Consider the following 23,940-nt stretch of genomic DNA (forward strand, 5'->3'; position numbering starts at 1 on the left):
GAGAAGTATAGTTAAGCATGCAGTAGTATTTAGAAATCAAGATTGGGATGCTGGGCAATGGTAAGTTCAAAATTTCAAAGATGTTTTCATTGGTTTATGATAAATAGCCAATCAAAACACACTGTCCAGAGCTACAAAAATATATCTGAAAAGGGTTATTTTTTCTACCACTATTTGCAGTATCAAATAAATAGAAACAAACATGTTAATCCTGGAGGACTAATTTGAAATTACGGCCCGTATCCAAAATGGAGTATATGTAGTTGCATAAAGGAATGAGTAATACATCTGCAATGGAGTGATTTCTAGGATTTGCTTATAAAAATGAAAGACAAGATAGAAGAATGGTTATTATGGAAGTGAGAGGACATAATGTAGAGACGGATGGAAGCTGGGTTTCTGGCTATAACTTCTTTGTGACGTAGCAACGTTAAATCAAAGTGAATAAAAACGGTCCTTTAAAATAAAACACAAATGACCCTGATTATATTAAATTGGTGTTCACACAGAAATAAATGATTTCAGCTGAATTTAAAGCAGTAACTAAACTGAAAAAGTATTCCTGAGGACAAAAAGAATTGCAAAGGAATTTTAAGTTTTAGTAATCATTGTTAGTAATAATGGTATTATTTTGAAGCATATACATTGTAAGATAAAACAAATTATTAGTCTCATTTGGAACCAAGAAACTTGAGCCTCAATGATAAAAATATAAAACCAGAGAAGTTAGGTTAAAAAAAATCCCTGCAAATTTGAATTAGAATGAGAATAAATGTATTTTCTTTAAAAATACATATATTACAGCTCATTCCATGAAAAATAAAACATTAAAACATTGATCATTCTAGTAATAGGTTTAATCTAGTACTCAGATTGCAATTTCCAGTTTAAAAAAAAGAGCTTTTTTAAGGTAATAGTTGAATTACAACCCGAGGCATGAAATTCAAAGATGAGCCTGGTATATTTTGCTATATCAAAAAGCAAATAAGCTATCAAAGACTATTGAAGTTGTATTCAGAACTCAGGAACTATCAAGGATTTCCCCTTGGGTTAAAAGTGGGGGTAATTAGAAATCAGGTATTTAACCATGGGTTACAATTTGTGAAGTAAGTTTAAATCCATGAGTTCTTAATGAGACTTAAAATTATTGTTCTGCTTTGAAGGATTTAACTAGTGATTTAACTCATTTTGAAAAACTGGTAAATAAGGAAAAGAATGAAAATGTCTTTCCATTATGAACTGTACCTTAAGGTTAGTAGATATAATGGGGGAGAGTTTCTCTTCAGAAGTATCCCACCTGATAATGAGGAAATTCTGTATTGGGTAAATGAAGAATGATAAAATACAAATATCTTACTGTCTTTAATTGAATAATGAATAAAGCCAAGCCAGTTCATCATGGCTGCTGAAATGTTGCTAATGGAAATGCAGTTCTGAAAGGCCTCATAGGTGATTGGGCTTTGTCATGTAAAGACTGAAGACTTAAAAGCTATGAGCAGGTTTTTGTTTTACAACATTTGTAGCAATAGGCTGAAATAAAATTATTATATATAGGGAGCGGCTTTTTATCTATTTTAGCTCATAGTTTTGTGTCTGAATATAGATCCACCCCCTGCCCTGCCCCGTACTCTGATGGTTTTTGAATTTCTAAATAAGTTAGGGACAATATTTATACAATTTCCAAACTGAAGACTTCAATCCCTGTTGCCTCTACTCTCTTCCATCCCTTCATCTGTAACTCTTCTCAAAGTTCTTGGCTTATGCAGCTATCTTTGCTTTTATGAAAACATAATCAAATTTGTATAAATATTTCCCACTTTCATAATGGGATTTGAACTCAGGGATACTTTATGCTTGCCAGACAGGGTTTCTAACACTTGAGTCATGTCCCCAGCCCTTTGTTTGTTTGTTTGTTTGTCTTTTGGCTTTAGTTGTTTTTTAGAGAGGGTGTCCTGATTTTTGTTCAGGGCAAGCTGTGCACCATGATCTTCTTTACCATGTCTTCCTCATAGCTCGGATTGCAGGCATGCACCACCACACCTAGCTTATTTTTGTTGGGATGGGGTTTCGCTAACTTTTTGACTGGGATGCCCTCAAACTGTAATTCTCTTGCTCTCCATCTCCTGAGTAGCAGGCTCAGCTCTGGTTTTTTATTTCTATTAGCATTTATTAATTACACAAAGTGGGAGGTTTCATTGTGATAGTTCTGTACAAAAATATACTTTGATCATATTCATCCTCCCGAATCCCCCCTTTAACATTAATATAAATTATTTTAAGTGGATTTCATTATGTCGTCTTCATATGTGCATGCAGTATACTTTGATCATGGCTGTGGGTGTGGTGTAAGTGGTAGTGTCTGCGTAGCAAACGCAAGGCCCTGACTTCAAACCCTAGTACCACCAAAAACCCTGCAAAACTTAATGTACTTTAGTCTAATTCCCTATTTCTCCCTTCTACCTCCTGCTTAGTCAGGTTGAGGTTTGTTTGTTCCCCCCCCCCCTTTTAAATCTAGATTCTGCATATGAGAGAAAGTATGGTGTTTCTCTTTTCTCAGTCTGGCTTATTTCAGTTAACATGATGATCTCCGGTTCCATCCATGTTCCTGCAAATGATGATTTTTCTTCAATTTGGCTGAATAACACTCCATTGTGTATATATACCACCACACTTTCTTACTCATTCATCTATTGATGGGCACATAGGCTAATTCCATCACTTGACCATTATGAATAGTGTTGGAATAAACATTGGTATGCAGGTATCTCTATTGTAATGCTGTTTTTCCAGGTATATACCCAGAAGTGGTATAGCAGGATCATATGGTAGTTTTAGTTTTTTGAGTAACCTGCATACTGATTTTCATAGTGACTAGACTAATTTACATTCCTACTGACAATACGTAAGGGGTCCCTTCACCTCGCAACCTCACCAGCATTTGTTGTTTGTTTTCTTGATGATAGCCATTCTACAATATTTGTATCTTCCTTTCTTCCCACTTAAATATATCCCGGAAGTCACTGCATAGTAATAAATAACATATTCCATATTCTTTTATTATTTCAATCAGCACATAAAATCATACGTATTTATGAAGTACCATGTTTTCAATACACATATGCACCAATTGGGTAAACCTTTATTTACTCAAATATTTATCATTTCTCAACATTCAGAATCATTTTTACTACCTTTTTGAAATATACAGTACATTTTCATCATCTGCAGTCTGTAGTTACCCTAGTGTACAATAGAACACCAGAATTTACTTCTCCTTACTATAATTTTGTGTCCATTGAGCAAACTTCCTTGCCTCCTCATCTGTGCATATTCTTAATCCCACTAACGAACAATTCAATGAAATCCTTTATATTTTAAATACCAAAGGTAAACTCATTCTAATAATAAACATGTACCATTAAGTAGCCAGAATGTAAGCCTGTTACAGAGCCCCCAATCAATCACTCATCCATCTGTTTTCTGAATATGCATTAAGCAACCATGTTATAAAGTTCTATGCTAGGTACTCTGGAAAAAATAAAACACTCAAAAGGGCTATAAGCAATTAAAGACATACTTCTTAACTCTTCTTACCTGAAAGTTAAAAGTCACTTAAGCTCTTTGGGAGCCTCTGAACCACATGTTGAAGAGGATAGAAATAGTGGCAGAAATGATGTCGCTAACATAAGACTTCTAGAGACAAACTTTGGTTTACTGTTTGTTTCTATGAAAAAAATAAGCATTTGTTCCATTAGATTTAAAAAACATGGATATTCTTGTCCATACTTTTGAACTATTTTAACTTAGATTGTAGAATCAAAATCCTTCTGCAAACTTCTGTTTCTATACAGAATCTATTAAGTCCTTGTTTGAAGAAAGAATTAGAGTAACTTTTAATTTTGTAGTCTTTCTTAGAGCTGTTCTGCCATCTGGTGTCGTTTTTGAAAATTACAGAAGACAATAAGCTTGTGTTTTGCCATATACAGGTAAACTTTGTTACCAGTGGCTTTTCATGAAGGCAGATTTAATCACAGCAAAAGCTGAGTCTAGGGTTGGAAGCGTGGCTTAAGTGGTAAAGCATCTTTTTAGCGAGACTGAAGCCCCAGGTTCAAACTCCAGTACTGCAAAACAGCAACAAGAAAGCTGAGTACCACATGTGCCAGAAATTTAATGCCGCAATTCTCAACAATTCAAATGTAAACAACTACACTAAACAAGTGGTCTTAAAATAAAAACAATTTATGCCATCATCTTTTTAGTTCAGACCATTTTGAGTTGGGGAGCCACACCTCCATCCTAGTTCATACCGTTTTTCAACAACCTTGGACTAAAGTATTAGAAATGGAAAAGAAGAGGTAGTTTCTCAGTGACCAGTTAATTGATTTTTCATGGCTGTTGTGTACTGGTTTTGAAACATGAGAATTTGCTATTTCAGGTTTTTCTATGAAACCATGAAAACTTGAATGGTTTTTCTTTTGGAAGTATAACTGATCTTTAAAATGAATGGATTGTGTATTGTAATGGCTTAGTTCTGTTCATCTGGAATGACTAGAGAGGTATAACTCCTCCCCTGGTTTTGTTTTGGTTTTTTTGGAGCCAAGTCTCTCATTATGTGTCTCAGGCTGTGTTTCTACCCCAGCCTCCTTAGTGCTGGGCTTACAGGCGTGCACCGCCACGCTTGGCCAGTGATACCATTTTAGAAACAAGTAGAAACTACAAATAAATCTCTTTTCTACATGGTATGGTAGGAATTTTCAATACATTTTACCTTTTCTTCACATAATTCCTAACTTACACTTGCTCAAACTAGCTTCTTAAGGGTGTATGTGCCATGGCTTAGACTTTAATCTCCCACAATTTCTAGCCTATGATTCTATACTTGGTAGGTTTTGCTCCTTATCTTGGAGATAGGTTATGATCTGATTGCTTATGTTTTAACCAGAACTGTACTTAAGTCTGTCAAATATGTATGTCAGTTACTATACATTAACATTCTTTTTCTGTCTGGCCATAGAGAGTTGAAATATGAAATGCTTAATGATTTGGGGCTTTCTGCTGACATTTAAGAACAATTAAATTCCTAATGAATTTTGTTTGAAATCTTGTTTATTTTCAAATTGTAGCCAGTCGGATGATGATTCTGGGTCAGCTTCAGGCTCTGGATCAGGTTCAAGTTCTGGAAGCAGTAGTGATGGAAGCAGTAGCCAGTCAGGTAGCAGTGACTCTGACTCTGGATCTGACTCAGGCAGTCAGTCAGAGTCCGAGTCAGATACATCCCGAGAAAACAAAGTTCAAGCAAAACCACCGAAAGTTGATGGAGCGGAGGTAATAAAATATTCAATGAAAAGTAGATTTTTTATACTTGGGAAAATTTCTGGCATTGGCTTATATCATTCTCAATAGAGCTTTTAGAAAAAAAATTAATTTACCTTTAGTAAGTCTCAAATTTGTGACTATATATCTGGAATAATTGGCTTAAAAGAAATAAATAATGATAAATCAGCAAGTGTAAAATACACACACATAGATAAAATTTTTTCTGCCTTTTTCTGAGTTTCATAAATGTTCAGTTTCATGGGGCTGGGAGTATAGTTCAGTAGTAGAGTGCCTGCGTAGCATGCATGAGGCCTTGAGTTCATACCCAGCACAGTGAGAAAAAAAAATAGTGTCATGGATAAAAATTAAAGGGTTCATGAGGTCTTATAAACTAAAACCTGTTCATACTTCATGAACAGTATGTGCTGTATTACAGAGTACCAGTCCATGAAGAGATAAGATGCGTGGGCCAAGAATATAAATCAGCATACAGCTTCGTTAATGGAGAAAATCTTGCTACTAAAAAGAAATTGGCTGAGCTAATCCAATGTGCTTAGTGACATAGTTGATTTAAACTGTAACTCACGCTGATGAGATAGATGACTACAGTCTGAGTAGCACTAGTATGGTGTATTATTTTGATTTGGAAAATAATTCTGCATATACTAAGAAGGTGATGATTATCATCTTTCTATAAAATTCAACATTCTGTATGTGTCTTATACAATTAAAGCCCAGCATTTAATGTACTTTTTATTGTAATGATATTGCAACGTATGTATAATATGAGTGAGGAAAATAGTCTTAATTTATTAAATGGAGGGTGTAAAAATGTTGGACTTGTCAGTGAACCTTTTTTTTAGTTCTTGTCACATTTCATCTTTACCTGGTTTATGTTTATATTACAGTTTTGGAAATCTAGCCCTAGTATTCTGGCTGTTCAGAGATCTGCAATGCTCAAGAAGCAGCAGCAGCAGCAGCAACAACAACTTCCAGCTTCATCTAATAGTGGTTCAGAAGAGGTGAGCTTTCATTATGAGCTGTTCTCTTAAAAGTAGGCATCCTAATGATTTACTAAATGTGATAATTGCTTTCAAAGGGTAAATAGGAAATACCTACATTCAACTATGTGTATCAAGAATCTTGAAATACAGATATACCTGTTACCCATTATTTCCACTTTTAGAGACTGATCCAAAATAATCATCCAGAAATCTGTGTGCATTTCCTCATCACAGCAAAATTAGAAATAAGTGAGCTGGGTAGAGTGGTATATGCCTCTAATCTCAGCACTTATGTATATATACATACTCATCAAAGAAGGAACTACACTTCTAAATTATATTTGTACATAATGATTAAACAAAATTCTTTTTTAAAATATATTTTTAACTGACACCTAGTAATTATGCATACATATTAATGTGGGGTACAGTGTGACATTTCAATAGATGTACATGAGGAGTGATGATTAGACCTATGTACTTGGCTTATCTGTTTACCTCATAAAGAAGCATACATCATTTCTTTGTGATGGAACATTTCAAAATCTCTAATAGCTCTTTTGAAACATGCAATTAATTGTTGTCAACCATAGTTATTCTTACTGTGCTTTAGAACATTAGCTATTACTCCTATCCAGCTGCACCTCTATATACAATTACTATCCTCCCTCACACCCTGGGGGCCCTGGAAACCATTGCTCTTTGAGATTAATTTTTTATCTTCCCCCTGTAAGTGAGAACCATATTTGTTTTTCTGTGCCTGACTTGTTTCACTTAACATAATGTTCTCCATTTCATCTGTGATGCTACAAATGACATAATTTTATTCTTTTGTACGACTGAATAATATTTTCTTGTGTATATATACCATATTTTTTTTTTATTCATGCATCTGTGGGTACTAAGGTTGATTCCATATCTTGGCTCTTGAATTACATATATTGGCATAATAGTTTTAAAGCAACAGAGCTTAAAAGAATAAACTACAGCTTGTGTGTACACAAAAAACATTCAGGAAAAACTGTATAAAACTATCTAATAGTGAAGAAAATATTAATTACAAATTGGCATACCAACAACAAAGATTCTTTGTTGTGGTCATACTACACAGTAGAAATGATCTTCAGAGATGATAGATTGTAAGGTTTGTTACAGTGTGCTAACATTGTGATATTTATCTGATTTCATTATCTTAATTTGGAGTGGAAGTGGTATTACCTTAAGCTAATTAATAATGGGACTGTAGTAACATGGAACAAAAAGAAAAGGTTTTACAGGTACTGTTAGATTAGCAAAGCGACAAGTAAAAATTTGATAACATGGTTAAATGGTATCATGAGTGAGTGGCACTGACTTTGCTTTTCTTTCTAGGATTCCTCTAGCAGTGAAGAATCTGATGATTCATCGAATGAAGTCAAAAGGAAAAAACATAAAGAGTATGTCATTTTGTTCAACTGACTATTTTCATATCAGGAAAAAGATAATGATTTTATATTTTTTTCTCCGTGAAAGTTGTTCCCCAAAATAGAGTTTTATAAATTTTCAGTCATGTGATATTTTATAAGTTAATTTAAACCACTAATCCTTAACGTTTATCCTTCTGTGACCATCTTTAATGCTACTTCTTTATCTTCTAGAACTTTTTCCCCTATGTTTGTAAATTAATATTAAAAAAATCTTAATCACTTGGGAAATGTGAGTGTCGGACCATAGGCCTATTGAGCTTTCGTCGGGTTAACCTGTGTTACTAATTCTTCACTATTCATCTTCACATGAAGTTTGCTTCATCTGCAGAATTCATTTAGAAACTCATTATAATTGTCTAAAACCCAGGCAATATTAAGAGTATTTCACACTCACTTATACTCTCATATGTATATAAAATGGTTTTTCTCTCTCATTCTTTTGTTTGCAGTGCTGGAGATTGAACCAACTTGTGCATACGCTCAACTGTTTGAGCTTTGTTCCCAGTCTTATTTTTCTGTTTTTCTTTAGAAACATAATTGTTTTGATTCTCACTTTTTTGTCTTTGTTGTTGTACCTATTCACTTTGATATATCTTTATTTGGCTTTGCAATTTATTAAGTTTTTTGAGACATGATCTCACTATGTAGCTGAGGCTAGCCTGGAACTTGCTTTGTTGTCCAAGCTGACCTCAAACTAGAGATCCTCTTGCCACAGATACTGAATGCTGTGATTAAAGGTGTGTACCAGCATGCCCAGCTTTTTTTTTTCCTCCCACTGGATTCATGATTGATTGATTGATATTTTTTATTGGTTTCTGAAAATTCAGTCATACCTTGTGTGTTTTCTATTTCTCATTCTGTAAATCTCTCAGGTACTTCTATTAATAGATGTATATTGGATCATACTCCATGAATCTTACTGTATCATGGTTTTAATCTTTTTGTTGTGCTGGATTGTGGTGAATTTCTTCAGAGCTAATTGTTTAAGTTTTCTGTTCATTTTTCCTGTGTATGTGTATGTATATGTATGTATGTTTGCATGTGGTGCCAGGTATTAAATCCAAGGCCTATATATGCTAGGAAAGCTCTGTACTACTAAGCTAGTGCTGTCTTCCGGTTTTTAGTGTCTCATCAACTATTTAAATCTTCCCCTGACTTGTTACTTTCCAAACTTATCATGGATATAAGCAAATACTATTTTTAAAAACGAGTAATTTGGGCTGCTGGATAGGTTTGCTTAGTTATAAAAATTATAATTTATATTATAAATTTAGTTTAAGTTATAAAATAAATCATAATATATTATAAATATTTATAAAGGGACTTTTTTCATGTCCTGCATAGTGCTACTTATGGTGTGCAAACCTAAAATGATCTCAAGATAAAAAATACTTTGCTTCCTTTTTTTTAAATAATGAGATTTTTGGCATACATCTTTACTATCATAATTGATACAAGAAATGCAGAATGGTGGAACAAAATAGTAGCTGAAGTAGGGTAGAGCATAGGTTTTGAATATATGTTATTTCAAATGCTTGGAAGCAGAAGTGTCAGATTTCAGACTCAGATTTTGGAATAGTTGTATAGGCTTTAGTGTTGAGAACATCCCCAACCCAAAAATCCAAAATCTGAAACTTTAGAGCACTGTCATGATACTCATACAATTTCAGGATTTCTAGTTTTCATATTAGGTACACTCAGTTGTTATGTATTATTGTAAGAATTTAATTGGTTTCTTTCACTTGAACTTTATATAGATAGCCAAAATATTAACTTGTGCATCTAATACTTTTTCTCTGTTTATTGATTAAAAAGAAAATAGTTTAAATAGACTAAAAACATAATAAAGATGGGGTAGTCATTGAATATTATTTGAGATGTTATTGTTTGGTAGTGATTTATTTATTTATTTTTTTACATTTTCCTATAATGTATTTTACATTTTTTTTTCTTCCCTTTTTTGGTGGGACTGAAGTTTGAACTCAGGGCTTCAGTACCTGCAAAGCAAATGCTTTACCACTTGAGCCATACTTCCAGACCATTTTTGTCCCGGTTATTTGGCAATGTGTGTCTCACAAACTGTTTGCCAAAGGTGGCCTTGAACTACAATCTTCCTAATCTCAGCCTTCCAAGTAGCTAGGATTATGGGCATGCCAGTACTGGCACCTAGCTTAGGCTTTCTTAATGAACATTTACTATTTTTAAAATTAGTTTAAAATGACATGTTTAAAAGTCACAGCCTCTAGAAAATTAAAATGAAAGGAATTAGAACTTCCCAAGTAGGTACTCTACTTCTTAAGGGTATTCCCTAAGCCAAAACTCTCTCACCCTCCATTTCCCCCCACTCCCCCAATGAGATCAGGAAGCCTGTCTTGAGAAAAAAACATCACAAAAAGGACTGGTGGAGTGGCTCATGCGATAAGAGTGCCTACCTAGCAAGTGTGAGGGCCTGAGTTCAAACCTCAGAATTGCCACACACACACACAAAAATTACTAAGCCTGTGACTCTTTTAGTTAGCATTTCATCCATAATAAGAATCAATATGTATATTTTTCATCTGAAGTTTAAATGACCAATTAAAAACTCTAGAGCTATAAATCTATGAAGAATATTTCTCAGTGTTTTCCTACAAACATGTATTATTTTTTAGTGTAAGTGTAAGCAACACTTATTTTTTATATTAAGCAGAATATTGTTTAGTTGATTTGATCATCTTTGTATTTTATTAGCAACAGAATTTCCTTATGGTTTATGTGTACATAAAAATATTTTATAAATTTTGTGTATATAGTGAAGACTGGCAGATGTCTGGGTCAGCATCTCCATCTCAGTCTGGTTCAGATTCAGAAACCGAAGAAGAGAGAGATAAAAGTAGTTGTGATGAAACAGAATCTGATTACGAGCCAAAAAACAAAGTCAAAAGCAGAAAACCTCAGAGTAGGTGAGTATAGTGTTTTTTGGTTTAATGCTAAAAATTGTTGTTTAGGAAAGATACACTTTATATATAGTTTTTCATATCTTGTTTTATGCTTGCTTATAGTGTTTCTATAAAACACATTTCTTTTTTCTTGCTTTTCCTCAGATCTAAGTCAAAAAATGGAAAAAAGATTCTTGGACAAAAAAAGAGACAGATTGATTCATCTGAGGATGATGATGAAGAAGATTATGATACTGATAAAAGAAGTTCTCGTCGCCAAGCCACTGTCAATGTTAGCTATAAGGAAGATGAAGAAATGAAAACAGATTCTGATGACCTGCTGGAAGTCTGTGGAGAGGATGTTCCTCAACCGGAGGAAGAAGAATTTGAAACGATAGAAAAGTTTATGGATTGCCGGATTGGGAGAAAAGGAGGTATTTTTCAAAAAACATTTTACTGTTTGGTTATTTCAGTAATACTTAGTAGAGTAAAACAAAGTACTTCTTAACGATTTTTCAATTTTGAAAGCTAAGAGGATGGATTTTCTTCTATTTTTACTTATTCATTATAAAACTATATAGTCATGGTAAACTGTTGTATAATATTTTAGTCCACTGGCATTTTGAAAACATTGTTTCCCCTAATTTTAAAACAGAGGGGATTAAAGTGGTTCACTTCTAAAATTCTGAGTTTCTTCTGTTTATGTATAAGACAAGTTTCCGTAAATATCTGCACCCTAATAGTTTGTCTGTCTATCTAAGAGAGTATTTTATACTCAAATTTTATTCTTGAAACCTTTAAGTTGAAAGGATAATCCTGTAACAGAATTACATGGAAGGTCTTGTTCTTTTCATTTTTAGCTACTGGTGCTACTACAACCATCTATGCAGTTGAAGCAGATGGTGATCCAAATGCAGGATTTGAAAAAAATAAGGAGCCAGGAGAAATCCAGTATTTAATTAAATGGAAAGGGTGGTCCCATATCCACAACACTTGGGAGACAGAAGAAACCCTTAAGCAACAAAATGTTAGAGGAATGAAAAAATTGGATAACTATAAGAAAAAAGACCAGGAAACAAAAAGATGGTAAATATGCTGTGTACTATATATATTGTGTAATAGTTTAAGATTATTACTAAGCTTTTTTGGATATAAGGGATACATAACCAAGAATTAAATGGCAGCTTAAAATAGCTATTTCTGGTTTGTATTACTCTATGTCATAATCGTATTGAAATCTCTCCTTGACAGACTGTCTCAGGCAATAATTATAATTACAAATTTGTAAAGTTAAAAATTAATGACATTTTATTTTTGTTTCAAATTCTTCATTTTCAAACTTGGTTTTCATGATTAACTGACAAAATGGGAGCTCTTGAGCTCCAGATAATGTTTGGTAGGGTAAATTATTAAGAGGAGATTTTAAAGTCTATGTCTGGATTAAAATTTTTCAGGTTAAAAAATGCTTCACCAGAAGATGTGGAATATTATAATTGCCAGCAAGAACTTACAGATGATCTGCATAAACAATATCAAATAGTGGAGCGTATAATTGGTTAGTAATAAATCATTCTGATAAAACTGTTAACTATTCTTTTTAGTTTTGTTTTGTTGTTTTGAGACATCTCACAAAGTTGCCTCTGCTGGCCTTGAACTTGGAATCCTTCTGCTTCAGCTTCTCAAGTAGCTGGGGGTTACAGGTGTGCATCACCAATCCTGGCCGCAGGCCTTTGTCTTTATATACTTGAAATCATCTAAACAGACATCATAAGTTGACTAGTTACACATCAAATACAGTAGCCTTCTCTGACTATAGCACTGTATAGACTACTTATGTAGCCTTTACTAAAAATTAATCTCTGATGAGATTAAATGTAAATAAAATAAATGCCTTATTTATCTCACAGCTCATTCCAATCAAAAGTCAGCAGCTGGTTATCCTGATTATTATTGCAAATGGCAGGGTCTTCCATACTCAGAGTGCAGCTGGGAAGATGGAGCTCTCATTTCCAAAAAGTTTCAAGCATGCATTGATGAGTATTTTAGCAGGAACCAATCAAAAACCACTCCTTTTAAAGATTGTAAGGTGAGTATTGTTTGACATTTTTAATGAATGGAAACATCTTTATCATAAATATTAGAAGTCTTAAGTAGAGTTGAATCCTGGTTTTAGACAAACTGAAAGAGCATATGGTTAATAGCTCTTATAGGAAGTAAAGATCTTCTAATTGCTATGTGGTCTTAGATGCAACATTGTCTTTTATTCTTAGTGAGTGGTGCTGTGTCAGAAAGATAACAAATTGGTGGTGGTCGTAGTTGTATTTGTGGGGAGACCAAATAGAGACATTTTACTTGGAAATTAGAGGTATGTGCTTGTTTTAAGGGTAGCAGGTATTTTCTCCACAGGTAGGAAAAAAGAAGAGGGACATACTCATAAGAATGTATCCAGGACTGCCTTGCCTAATATTTTTGAAATCTTTCTGGTTTACATAAAGATACTAGTGATAAGCTTTCTTGTTTGTTTTGCAGTAGCAGGGATTGACCCCAGGACTTAGCACTTGCTAGGCAGTGAACTACCCCTTACACTAAGCCCTTAGTCCTTTAGTTCTTTGCCTGGTCTGGCCTTGAATTTATAATTCTGTCCTCCTCATCCTGAGTAGCTGGGATTATAGGCCTGTAACCACATCTGACTCAAGATATTAGTGATAGTTTTAAGGCTGAGGTATTACTAGAACTTCTTTACTCATTATAAGGTTGAATTTAGTTCATAATATAATTTTGAAAATCAAATTGAATGGAAAGCTAAGCAAGTCATATAGTTTATTTCTATGTCAGGGATGGAGTAACAGTTATGAATGAATAGAACATAGTCCAAAGTTTATGATAAAGCTAAGATTTTAATCTTTTAATATCATTTCTTAAATTCATTAATTCTGTGTATTATTTGTTTCTGCTAAAGGTATTAAAACAAAGACCAAGGTTTGTAGCCTTGAAGAAGCAACCATCCTATATTGGAGGACATGAGTGTTTAGAATTAAGAGATTATCAACTGAATGGTTTAAATTGGCTTGCTCACTCCTGGTGCAAGTAAGTATATTTTGAATGATCTACCTAATTTCATAGAATAATAGTTTTCCCCTCACAGTTTACCAAGTTCTTTAGGTTAAACCAATTAGCTATCTCCCCCTAATACCCAGCTAGAGGTGACCCCATGATGGAGTAGGGAAGGTCCCAGAGACTTTCACAACCTAAAACAGTGTAGCAAACCAGCATTTCTTGAAGTTTTCTCTGTAGTGGAGTAGCACAGAGTCCCTTTGGGCCATGCAAATAGGACTAGATGCTGCACTTTCATATTTTCAGCTTGCATTCATGATGCTTCACTTCGAGAAATATCAGATTTGGTTTTATTGAGCAGAATGAAAACTAATAATTCTCCACAGTTGGAAAGTATTTGAGAGTTTCTAAGATGTTTTCACATCCATTAGCACATGTTTTCACAATCCTAGCCCAAGGATGTCAGCAATTTCTAGATACTCGCATGCAGATTCTGATAAGTGATAAAATGTTTTCTAATATTGTTCCAGTCTGTTTCACTGTACCATAGTCAATGGACTACAAACTGATGAAGGAGTTAAGAGGTTTGGGATTTAGATTCTCCAGTACCTGTAACCTTTGACAAGTCAATTTATCTGTATGTTAATTTCTCCATCTTTTCATGGATCTGATTTTGCAGAGTCCCATCACCTATACCAAATAGGAAATCATTGTTCCTTAGCATGGTGGAGAAATCTGCAGGTGTTAGGGATATAAGCAGCTTACTCCCTTCCCTTCACCATGTTGCCGTGTTTCCGCTGTGCAGGGAGAGTAGGAAGATGTGGGAAGGGTTGGCCAACCGGCCCAGAGAATGGTTGAGATAAGAGTTTTACAAATACATATTCAGAAAAGATTTTCATTTACATAAAGGCTAAGACCCTTTGGCATTTTATATGGTCTTTGTGTTTTTAGTTGGTATAAACAGTACTTACTATATATTAGGAAGAAAATCCAGTGGAGTTTGTGTGTATTTGATTATTACAGTTCTTAAATGTGTTTTTATTCAACTTAAAAATCATATATACATCCCCATCCATACTATTCCTGACATATTTCTGTTGCTTCTGCTTATTTCTAATAATCATTTAATCTTCTACTTTTCCCTGTTTCCTGTGGCCTCCACTCTTGAGTATTGGTACCTCTGTAGGATAGAGTGGTGTGGCTGTGGTTTTTCATTTGTGTTCTTCCTTGATATTTTTAACTTATTTGATATGTCTGGACTCTACTAGGTAGTAAATGAATTGTATTGTTGCTTTTATAGTTGTTTAAAGATAATATTGTTAATAATTAAACCCTCTCTGGCCCAAGATAATAAAACTATTTTTCCTACAATATTAGTGATTACATCTTGGCCAGATACTTTTACATTTATTAATTTTAAGTAATAAAAATGGTATGTTGTATATAAAACCTATCTTTTATATAATTTCATATAAGTATATATGTGGCATAAAGGTTTCTTTGAAATTTGAATCTATTGAATGAATGTATGATTTTTTGTTTTTTTAACTTTATAGAGGAAATAGTTGCATACTTGCTGATGAAATGGGCCTTGGCAAAACAATACAGACAATCTCATTTTTGAACTATTTGTTTCATGAACATCAGTTATATGGACCTTTTCTCTTAGTTGTACCACTCTCCACTCTTACTTCCTGGCAAAGGGAGATTCAGACCTGGGCTTCCCAGATGAATGCAGTTGTTTATTTAGGTGACATTAACAGCAGAAACATGGTAAGTTGTTGCCCACAAATTTAGAAGTCTAGACATAAATATCTTTGAGAATGATTATTTTATCATTTTGTCTCTGTAGTCTTAATTCTGGCATACCATAAGTATGTAATTTCATGTTTAGAGATAATAAATCAAGTTCAGTTTAGTATATATATATATGTATATATATATATACATACATATGTGAATACACTTGTGTGTATATTTATTATTTTTGACAGAGGCTCTTGTAGCCCAGGCTGGCCTCAACCTCATGATCAGTTTCCTGAATGCTGGCATTACAAGCATGTAGCACTATGCCTGGCTAATTCATACATGTATTTCATTTTTTCTTTTTCTAACTTTTATGGACATTTCAGATACACATGAAAATAGTCAGAGTATAATAAGCCTCCATATTCTCAACTTGAGTTTCAGTTTTGACTCATTGCCAGTTTTGTTATGTCTGTACCTCTGCATATCACTTTCCCCACAACTGTTGTGTCATCTGAAAACATTACCATTAAGTGAATTAAGTGTATGTTTTATTAAATGAGAACTTCAGTGAAAGATATGTACCAGAATTATGTTTGCTTCATTTGTTTAAAACATTTTATAATAAGATGAACTTTGCATATGGAACTATAAAGAATAATTGATTTTTATTACCTAAACAAGTACATAGGTTCTTGTGTATTTTTAATGACTACATTGAGTTTAGATATTCAAGTAGCAGTATAATTTTCTTCTTAAATTTTTTTCTTAATGTTTCTGTTAAATTTTTCTGTATAATTTCTTAATAGATAAGAACTCATGAATGGATGCATCCCCAGACCAAACGGTTAAAATTTAATATACTTTTAACAACTTACGAAATTTTATTGAAGGATAAGGTATGTATCACCTATGTTGTTAATGTTTTTGATTGGTGTATATCTGTTTTTCTTTACCGTATGTTGTAGATGAGTAAAATGACACTGAAATTATGGCATGGATAACTATAGCCTGTAGATTCATTTTTTTATGGCCCTGGAACTAAAAATGCTTTTTCCACTTTAAAGGGTTTTAAATGATTACATTAAAATGTTTTAGAAAAAATAGGTGATAGAGACCACATATTCTGCAAAGTCTAAAATATTTATATTTGTCTATAGAGGAGGTTTGCCAACTCTTGACTATGTGACACCAGTTTGTTAGTGTCTTGATTTGTAAAAGGAGAAAAATGTCTAGCAAGATTAAGGGACCACTCTGTGAAGCACTATACTAAATGCTTTATAGCCATTGTCTCATTTATTTCTTCTGTGTACTTTATAAGATATTTGCTACTTCTGTTTTATCAAAAAAAAAAAAAAACAAGTGTCAAAGAGTTTAATAAACTTGCCTATTAGTAGCAGAATCAGACTTCTCTGTTTTAAGTCAGAGACCTAAATTTATATATTAGAAAATTTTCAGTTCATAAAAGTCATGCAGTGAATTATGCTTGGATTATGACCCTGTTCCAAGTTGACATTGATATAGAACTTTATTGGACTTAGACTAAAAGTCTTAAGTAAGATTTCTGGGTGGTGATATTTGGGGTTGTTTTTTTTTTTTGCTTGTTTTTGTTTTTTCTGTTATCATTGTATAAGGTAGTAAAACTTTGAGTTGATACTGTGCTGTATTTTCTGATGATTAATAAAAATCATAGAAGCTTTATTTTGCATGGTGAATTATTTCTTGAAAATTAGACTACTAAAATATTTTTAAGTTTCCTCTTTTTTAATTATCTAGGTTTGACTAAATGGGAAGGCTAAATCTGAATTCCAGTTTTTTCTCTCATTGTATTAACTGTCCTTTTGTTTATTTTAAGGCATTCCTTGGTGGTCTAAATTGGGCATTTATAGGTGTTGATGAAGCACATCGATTAAAAAATGATGACTCACTTCTATATAAAACCTTAATAGATTTTAAATCTAATCACCGTCTCCTTATCACTGGAACTCCTCTGCAGAACTCCCTCAAAGAGCTCTGGTCATTGCTACATTTTATTATGCCAGAAAAGTAAGACTAACTTGGGATACATAATTTTAATCATAGTTTTAAATGTTAATGTTCAGTGAGAAAGTATTTGTGTAGGTAATAAGTGGTTTTATTGCCCTAAAACACTGAATCACAGGTTACTGAGAAGGAACAAAAAAAAAAGGAAAATGTAGTTTGGATTTATAATATTGAATATTTAAATTTTTGCATATAAGCCATGAACAGTAAATTTTAGCAATTGATTTTAGACATGTTCAAAATATGCCTTTCTTGGGAAACTAAAATAGTACCATTCGTTGTATTTAAATAGTATTTCCAGCAATCACAAGGTGCTGACAAATACAGTTCTATAAATGAGGAAAGAAAAAGGCTCAATAACTTGTCAAAGGTCATGTTATAATGTTTCTTAATAGATCTGTAACTTAAAATACATGTTTTTGAGAAATATTTTAGTGATAATTATTTCTATTCCTTAAAGATAACTTCATTTAACTCAAGAGTAATCATAATTTATAAAATTACTTACTGTTTTGCTTTATGTGTATGTATGCATATTGCATACATACTCACATCTGTAATGGACTTGTTAGGTGGGAGGTTTTTTTAGAACTGACTATTTTAGTTCTCATACACAATTTGACTTTTTTTTAGTGATAATTATTCTATTATCTTAAATTTTAAAGGTTTTCTTCCTGGGAAGATTTTGAAGAAGAACATGGCAAAGGGAGAGAATATGGTTATGCAAGTCTCCACAAGGAGCTTGAGCCATTTCTTCTACGCCGAGTTAAGAAAGATGTAGAAAAATCTCTTCCTGCAAAGGTTGAGCAGATTTTAAGAATGGAAATGAGTGCTTTACAGAAACAATATTACAAGTAAGTTGTATATAGAACACATGTTATGAGCATTCAGTTCTGAATCAATGTCCTTTTCCTCCTGGTGTCCACCCTCCCCACAAATAGGATCTTCAAACTATAGCAACTCTTGAATTTTACAGTGGGCTTATTCTGTGGCATAATGAGGCAAAGAGATTTTAACAGTGGGTCCAGATCATGGGTGACATAAAACTTAAATCATCCTCTCATCCATCATTATTCTCTTGTGTAGGTTTCATACTGTTACTTATATAGAGTTTTTTGGTTATTGTTTCAAACTGTTTGAATTTTCATGATACTGAGGTATTATTGTGATAATTGGCAGATGTAAAAGAAAATTAGGACAGAATTTTAGCTTCCTCTGTTTTTTGAAGAATATTGTTTGTGTAAATTTTGTATGTTAAAATCTATATAGTAACACTTTTTCAAAGACTCAAAAACGAAGTACAGGTCCTAACACTTAATTCAAACACTTAATTGCATAAAATGAGATACATTGCTTACATGTATTACATTTATAAATTTAATAAATGTAATACATGTAAATGTATTACATTTATATTTTATGAATCTGTAAGTGTGCTTAGGGTGCCATGGCAAATGTGATAGAGATCCTGCCTGGCAAATGCAAGGCCCTGAGTTGAAAGCCCAATAATATCACAAAAAAGAAAAAAGAAATCTGTAAGTTCCATGCATGTATAATTTTTGAGTTTTTATTTCATAAAACTTCAACTATATTAAAAATAGGATAGTATTATAAACTCTGTACCATCAGTTTAGTTTATCTTTTCAACTCTTAGCTATTCTTGTTTCATCTCTAGCCTTCCACATTTCTCCCACTCCTTTTTTAAAAATTAGCATATATATTGATTATACATAGAGGTCTCACTGTAATATTTCCATGCTTTGATCATACTCTCCCTCTGTATTTCTTATTCTCCCCTCTTTAAAAATTGATAATGGGTTTTGTTATGCTGTTTTGTAGATGCACACAGTGTCTTTCAATCATATTCATCCTTCATCAACCTCTTTCTTCCCCTCTCTCCCATTGCATCCTTCTCCAAAGAGTCCTTATTTTAGATATATATGCGAGAATTGAGTTAGTTTTTGAAAGCAATACTGCCTGCCCATCAGGATTTTCAAGGGGGAGAGATGCTCATTTTTTTCCAAATATGCCTATTCAGCTGAGTTTAAAAAACGCATGTATCTCTCGGAAGAAAAACATCTATGTTAGAAGGTGTAGGATCTAGCACATTGTTTTCCTGTGAGAATTGAGTTAGTTTTTGAAAGGAATACTTCCTGCAAATCAGGGTTTTCAAGGTGAAGGCTCATTTTGTTCAAAATAGGCATATTCAGCTGAGTTGAAGAAACACATGTATCTCTCGAAAGAAAACCATCTGTGTTAGAAGCAGGAGCCATCTACCACATCGTTTCCCTATGAGAACTGAGTTAGTTTTTGAAAGGAATACTGCCTGTCAGTTAGGGTTTTCAAGGGGGAGAAACGCTCATTTTGTTCCAAATAGACCTATTTAGCTGAGTTTAAGAAACACATGTATCTCTTGAAAGAAAAGTATCTATGTTAGAAGGTGGAGCATCTAGCACATTGCTTCAATGTGAGAATTGAGTTAGTTTTTGAAAGGAATACTTCCACACATCCCTGTTTAGGTCTAGATTCTACATATGAGAGAAAACATGCAACATTTGTCTTTTTGTCACTCCCTATTCTTTTGAGCCAGCTCTGATAAAATTTCTTTGATCCATAGATTTTTTTCATGTATCTAATAATTGATTTAAAGATACTGGTATCCTACTTAAAAAATTTTTAACAATTTCGTGGTATCAATGTTCAAAATCAATGTTCAGATTTTCTTTTATCTCAAACGTTTTAAGGTTGTTTGAGTAAGGATTGAAATAAGATTTATGGCAGTTAATTTGTGCCTTTAATTTTCTTATCTGTAGGATCTCTTTTTTCCTTAAGATTTGTTTGATAAGGAAAATAGTTGCTCTGTAGAATTTTTCCACAATCTAGATTTTGTTTAGTATATCCTTTTAGAATAGTTTAACACATCTCCTGTATTTCCTATAGCTTGGTAGATAGGTCAGGGTGCTTGTACAGATGCGGGTTTTCATTTGTAGAGGAATATATTTTGTAATGCAAAATGGTAATACTCTTACTCTGGCATGGGGTTCTTTATAAAAAATAATGCTTTTTAATTGTGGAAAATTTGAAAATTTGGAAAAGTCAAAAAAAATAGAAAACACAATCCTCTATAGTTTTCTCAGTGCTAGTCATACATATAGCATAGACCTTGAACTTTAGATTCCTCCAGGTACTTTCTGTAGCTAAGATATAAAATATTGTCATCAATCTCTGTCAAATGGGTTAGCATATCACCTGTAAGGAAACTCAGAACAAATTCTACATAGAGAAAATAAACCTTTTAGCCTGTATTAGCTCTTACAGTTGAACTTTTGTCCATAGGTTCCAGTTTGCTTTTTAGTCGGTATTCACAGAGGTGCTAAATAACTAGTAGTAAAGAATGATAATAAAAGAATATGTACAGTAGGTAGTTGGGAATTCTCAAGTCCCCTAAAGTACTTAAGTTTATAAGGAAGAAGGAAAATGAAGTAATAGGTTTTGGTTAAGAGAAAATGTTTTATGTAGTTTGAAGTAATAAAACACCAAAATTTTTTGTGTAAGTTGTATATGTATTCTGTAATTAAGATTTAGAGAAGGCAGTGTGGCTAAAACCAGGTATACTCATGAGAGTTTCTCACGAAATTACATGAAGATATAATTTTTACTATCTCTCTAGTGAGTGAAATTCGTAAGGTTAAGTTAGATGATACAATTGACAATCTTTTTAGCACATTTGGGGAGAAATGATTAGTATACTGTATTTAGTATATTACATATAGCCTTTCCTATGTATAGTAAATAGCTCAGATAACAAGTTATCTGTTCCCATGAGTTATGAATGAGGCTTAATTCATTGAATGCCAACTGTGTGAATGGCAGTTTTGATTGGGTACTAGATTTTTTTTTAATTAAGCTTTCAGAATTCATTGTGGTAATGGTTTGATCTGCTAAACATCATTTTCATGATCTTTTTCTCTTTTTTTAAAGATGGATTTTAACTAGAAATTACAAAGCCCTCAGCAAAGGTTCCAAGGGCAGTACCTCAGGCTTTTTGAACATTATGATGGAGCTAAAGAAATGTTGTAATCATTGCTACCTCATTAAACCACCAGATAATAATGAATTCTATAATAAACAGGAGGCCTTACAAGTAAGAATTTTTAAACATTACATTATGATAAAGCAGAATTATAGGAATGTTCATTGCAGTTTTAACTAAAAGCAGTGCTTTAATGTATTTGAAGTTGTCTTTGTCTAGTCATTTTTATTTAAATCATGGTCTTTATTATTTTTCACTCCTTTTAAAAAAACTTTAAATTTTTTAATTTATTTAATTTGATCAACTTTTTAAGCATAGATCTTTCATTTATAGCAATTTATCCAACAAAAATCCATAAGTATATTCATATGTGAATAATGGACTAGTAGTGATTATACTAAATTCGTGATTTGGCAGATGGTAGGTAGTCTAAAGAAGAATATCTTGACTTCAGAACCTCTTTTTCCCATTATTTCTGGAAACATCTGTAATCCAGTCACAGTAGGGCATTGAGGGGCTAGGATAGTTATTTAATACATTTGTGTACTCTTGTTTTTTTAAAGCATTGGTTGCTTAGTTGCTGCTTCTTCTGGTGTGTTTGTTTTTTGGCTAAGATTTTTGGAGAAATAGTGTAACAACTAGCAAATAGAGTGAACCAGTATTTCTTCCCCCTAAAAATAAAAGAACCTAGGTACTAAAATGGCAGTAGCAACATTAATTTATGTAACAGAGCAAAGTGGTAAAAGTCCTCGAAATTTTTGAAAGCTAATTGTTTTTCAGCATTATGAAATTGTAAAAGTCACAATTGAAAACAAACCAAGTGAAGTAGAAGTGGATCACTTTATCATTTGCTTCTTTTCACATATTGTAACAGTTGCAATTTGTTGTTTCCTTAGCACTTAATTCGTAGTAGTGGAAAATTGATTCTTCTTGATAAGTTGTTAATTCGACTACGAGAACGAGGCAATCGAGTTCTCATTTTTTCTCAAATGGTGCGGATGTTAGATATACTTGCAGAATATTTGAAATATCGTCAATTCCCCTTTCAAGTAAGTATTTCATTGTCTTTGTTAAATTTCATCTACTTCCTGAGCTTGTTTTTACAGAATTATCTTGAAACTATTTTGTAAGTGAAGTCCAAATTTGTACATAAACTGTATTTTTCCTTTAAAGAATTTTATCTGCTTTGAAAAGTTGTCATTCCTTCCTTTTTCTTTATCATGTTTAGCAACAAAACAATTTTCTTTTCTCTAATTTTTATTTTCTTCTAATTTTTCCACTTTGTGCTTGCTTTATATGTTAAAAAACTAAAGTAAGACAGAGTTTCTATAATGGAATAGACCTAAAAGGGGATCTTATGAGTTAGGATTATATGTGAGGAAGGAAGAGCTAGCAGTCCCTATGAATGGATTATTGCAAATTCTAATGATTGTTGTGCTCATAGTTATTCTGAGTCATAGTTTACCGAATAAAACCAGGTAACTAAAGAGGAGATATCAAAGCCTAAAGGAGACTTGTCTTCTATCTGTTCAAAAATTATATTCAGGTTCATTCAGTGTAATTAATGCTAACATTGATTAGTGTTCAATATTAGAGTCAGATGCTATTCTCAGTACTTTACATCTAATGCTTTCTTTCTTACAGCAATTTTTTTGAATGGTTCTGGCTTCCATTTTAGATTTTCAGTACATACAACTGGTAAATGGTATATATATTCGGTGCAGGCAGTGAAATATATGGAGTAGGATTATAATAATGAGACTCAACACATGTAATCGATGTTCTGTTGTAGCTTACAATCTGGTGTGAGAAATAGACATTAAGCAGGTAGCTTCAAATACGTATAAACATTACACCTATTTCAAGTGCTGCGAAGGACAGGTATTTGGTAAGAACATGACCAAGAAATATATATGGTAACTTAAGGGGAAATGTAAAAGGGTCGTAATTGAGGTTTTTTTTGAAAAAGCAGTGTTGAGATGTAATTCTCATACCATACATTGCACACTAATTTAGCTATACCATTCGGTGGCCATTAGTATATTCATAGATATGTGCATCCATTATTGCAGCCAATTTTAGAACATTTTCATCACATTGGAAAGAAACTGCGTGCCCTTTAGCTATCCCCTGTCTTCTTTTCCATTCCTCTTCCACTGTTCTGGATTGGTTTGTTTTTAAACAATTTTCTTTGTGTACATGGTCAAATGAAAAAGTTGTACAGAAGTGCTTATAAGTGTACCAGTTCGGTCCCTACTCCCTTCTCATTCCTAGTTTACTTCCCAGAGAGAACTGTTTTTAACTTTATTTTGTTTTAGTGTATGAGGTACCACTATTCTTAAAGGTTTTACTAGTTGTAA

The 23,940-nt window shown here is 33.0% G+C and overlaps 1 protein-coding gene across 3 annotated transcripts in view; it reads left to right on the plus strand.

Annotated features, from left to right (window-relative positions):
* Positions 1–23,940, plus strand: part of Chd1 (chromodomain helicase DNA binding protein 1) — a 140,784-nt gene that overhangs the window by 81,114 nt on the left and 35,730 nt on the right. For 2 of the 3 annotated variants that reach the window (XM_074077034.1, XM_074077035.1), the window contains exons 3-17: positions 5,124–5,325; positions 6,225–6,338; positions 7,692–7,756; positions 10,579–10,728; positions 10,870–11,138; positions 11,565–11,790; positions 12,159–12,259; positions 12,612–12,790; positions 13,664–13,791; positions 15,315–15,531; positions 16,314–16,403; positions 17,360–17,550; positions 18,213–18,401; positions 21,529–21,691; positions 22,477–22,629. In XM_074077034.1, the coding sequence (XP_073933135.1) occupies positions 5,124–5,325; positions 6,225–6,338; positions 7,692–7,756; positions 10,579–10,728; positions 10,870–11,138; positions 11,565–11,790; positions 12,159–12,259; positions 12,612–12,790; positions 13,664–13,791; positions 15,315–15,531; positions 16,314–16,403; positions 17,360–17,550; positions 18,213–18,401; positions 21,529–21,691; positions 22,477–22,629 (2,437 nt within the window). The remainder of the gene's footprint in view (positions 1–5,123; positions 5,326–6,224; positions 6,339–7,691; positions 7,757–10,578; positions 10,729–10,869; positions 11,139–11,564; positions 11,791–12,158; positions 12,260–12,611; positions 12,791–13,663; positions 13,792–15,314; positions 15,532–16,313; positions 16,404–17,359; positions 17,551–18,212; positions 18,402–21,528; positions 21,692–22,476; positions 22,630–23,940) is intronic. The other variant, XM_074077036.1, reaches the window with a different exon arrangement.

Source organism: Castor canadensis, chromosome 6 (assembly GCF_047511655.1).
Source record: "Castor canadensis chromosome 6, mCasCan1.hap1v2, whole genome shotgun sequence".
NCBI classification, from domain to species: Eukaryota; Metazoa; Chordata; class Mammalia; order Rodentia; family Castoridae; genus Castor; species Castor canadensis.